Genomic DNA, 2,277 nt, shown 5'->3' with positions numbered 1-2,277 from the left:
CACTGTAACACACTCTGATATACCCCACACCCCTCACTGTAACACACTCTGATATACCCCACACCCCTCACTGTAACACTCTGATATACCCCACACCCCTTACCTTAACACACTCTTTACTGCAACCATCAACCTTTCCACAAGGAAATCATAGTCCAGACTCGTAGCACTCAAAATAATTAAGCTTAACATTCACCTCAGAAAACAATTATTTGGGATAAAGTTTTTCATCACATGAAAAATTTTGGTTTGATCAGGAATTGTCAGCATGATTTCTGAAGAGAAAGTCTTGTTTACAACCTGGCTGGAGCGCTTTGTCATGGGAACAGAATGACCCACTGTGTGGAGTGTTACTAATGTGGTTGACATGGATCTCTGGAAGGCATTTGATACAGTGCTATACAATAGATTTGTGAGGAAACATGTAGGTCATGGGGAGAATGTACAAACTCCACACAGATTCCTGAGGATGGTTTTGAACCCAGGTCTATGGTGCTGTGAGGCAGCAGTGCTAACCACTGGGCCACCATGAGCTTCATTATTCTATCAGCATCACTGAGGTTTCTCAGTAAATGATTCTCGTTAATCATTTCTGCTTTCTCTCCAATGTGTTCACATATTTCCTACAATGTGGTGCCCACACCTGTACACAGGACTCCAGCTGAGGCCTAGCAAGTGTCCCTTGTGTGTGACCCTGGTTTGATTCCACTCTTGGGGAAACTGTCTGTTTACACGTTCTCCCCATGTCTGCGTGGGTTTCCTCCCACAGTCCAAAGATGTGTAGGTTGGGTGGATTGGCCATGGTAAACTACCCATAGTGTGCAGGGATGTACAAGCTAGGTGGGTTAGCCATGGAGAATTGCAGGGTTACAGAGACAGAGTCAGGGGTTGGGTCTGGGTGGGATGCTAGTCAGAGGGTTGGTGTGGACTCACTGGCCCTGCTTACATATCGTAGGAATTCTATGATTCTAAATTGGGACTGTTCTCCTTGAGAGAAGAAGCAGAGGAGGTTTGAGAGAGGTTTTTTCAAAATCATGAGCTGGCCTAGATGGAGAAGCTGCTCCCGCTCATAAAAGGAACAAGAATGAGAGGCAACAGGTTTAAAGTGATGTGCAAAACGAGCAAATGTGATGTGAGGAAAAGCTTTTTCACACAGTGAGTAGTTAGGGTGTGGAATGCACTGCCTGGAAATGTGGAGGAGGCAGATTCAAAGGAGGCATATAAGAGGATATTGCATGGTCATTTGGATCGAGATGGTGTGTAAGGAGATGGAGGAAAATGCAGGAGATTTACCCAGGGTAATGATACTCGTTTAATGAGCTGGGACAGGTACACTGGTGTCCTCCTGTGCTGTAAGACGCCTGTGAATCTGTGAACATTGCAATGAGCAGCTTGAAGGAGGTCATCTCATGGTTCAATGGTTTTGACATACCTTCAGGAAGAGAAATGAGGAAAATGCTGAACAGGATGTGGTTGTGATATGCCCGGAAGCCCTCTGCAGTTGGCCTCATTCTACCTCTGGCATACACACACTTTTCCTAAAATAACAACAGGTGACAGCCCATGACCGTGAGAGAGTCTACATAATCTACTTACTCTGGGAAGATTGTACTGGCTCCCAGTCTCTCCATCAGAGCAGCAAACAGTTGCTTTTCTTCATCTTCCACTTCGACCTGCTGCTGCAAGCCCTGGGATTGATACAAAGATTCTGGAAGGTTCTGTGGCTGTGAATCATCCTCGCCCAGCCTCTGATCCGTTAGAAAGTGGCCTGCAGATTGTAGCCCAGACAGTCATTGTTTTGTTCAAAGATCTGACATCAAACACCTCAATATAAACCAAGAGTGAGGGATCAGGCCTAGTCCCGGCTTAGGGACTGGCTCTAAGCGATTGTGTCTATATTATAAACAGCTCAAAAGAACTCCCCCAGAAATAGAAATAGAATCCCCCCACATCTCTCAGAGCCCGAGCTGGCCAAACAGTCAGTGAGGAACAGTCTCATTGAGCAGGAACCATCTCCTTCAGTCAGTCACAGACCACACACTCGAGGAACAGAGGGAGGCACCTTCCCATTCAACACCAAGTCATTTTCTGAACAAGGGTCTAGGCCGGAAACGTCAGCCTTCCTGCTCCTCTGATGCTACTTGGCCTGCTGTGTTCATCCAGCTCTACACCTTGTTATCTCTCATTAAACCCACCTTGATTCCTGACAACACAAACCCTGTTCCACCTCAGTGCCTGACCGCTCGCTGGCTCAGTGCCCCCTCCCCGACCTCACAC

At 46.8% G+C, this 2,277-nt stretch overlaps 1 protein-coding gene across 2 annotated transcripts in view; it reads right to left on the bottom strand.

The window, feature by feature from the left end:
- Positions 1 to 2,277, bottom strand: part of LOC109938121 (EF-hand calcium-binding domain-containing protein 4B-like) — a 119,896-nt gene that overhangs the window by 103,384 nt on the left and 14,235 nt on the right. For both annotated transcript variants that reach the window (XM_048612274.1, XM_048612275.1), the window contains exon 4: positions 1,597 to 1,768. In XM_048612274.1, the coding sequence (XP_048468231.1) occupies positions 1,597 to 1,768 (172 nt within the window). The remainder of the gene's footprint in view (positions 1 to 1,596; positions 1,769 to 2,277) is intronic.

Source organism: Rhincodon typus, chromosome 25 (assembly GCF_021869965.1).
Source record: "Rhincodon typus isolate 14 chromosome 25, sRhiTyp1.1, whole genome shotgun sequence".
NCBI classification, from domain to species: domain Eukaryota; kingdom Metazoa; phylum Chordata; class Chondrichthyes; order Orectolobiformes; family Rhincodontidae; genus Rhincodon; species Rhincodon typus.
This window is presented reverse-complemented; position numbering and strand designations above follow the sequence as displayed.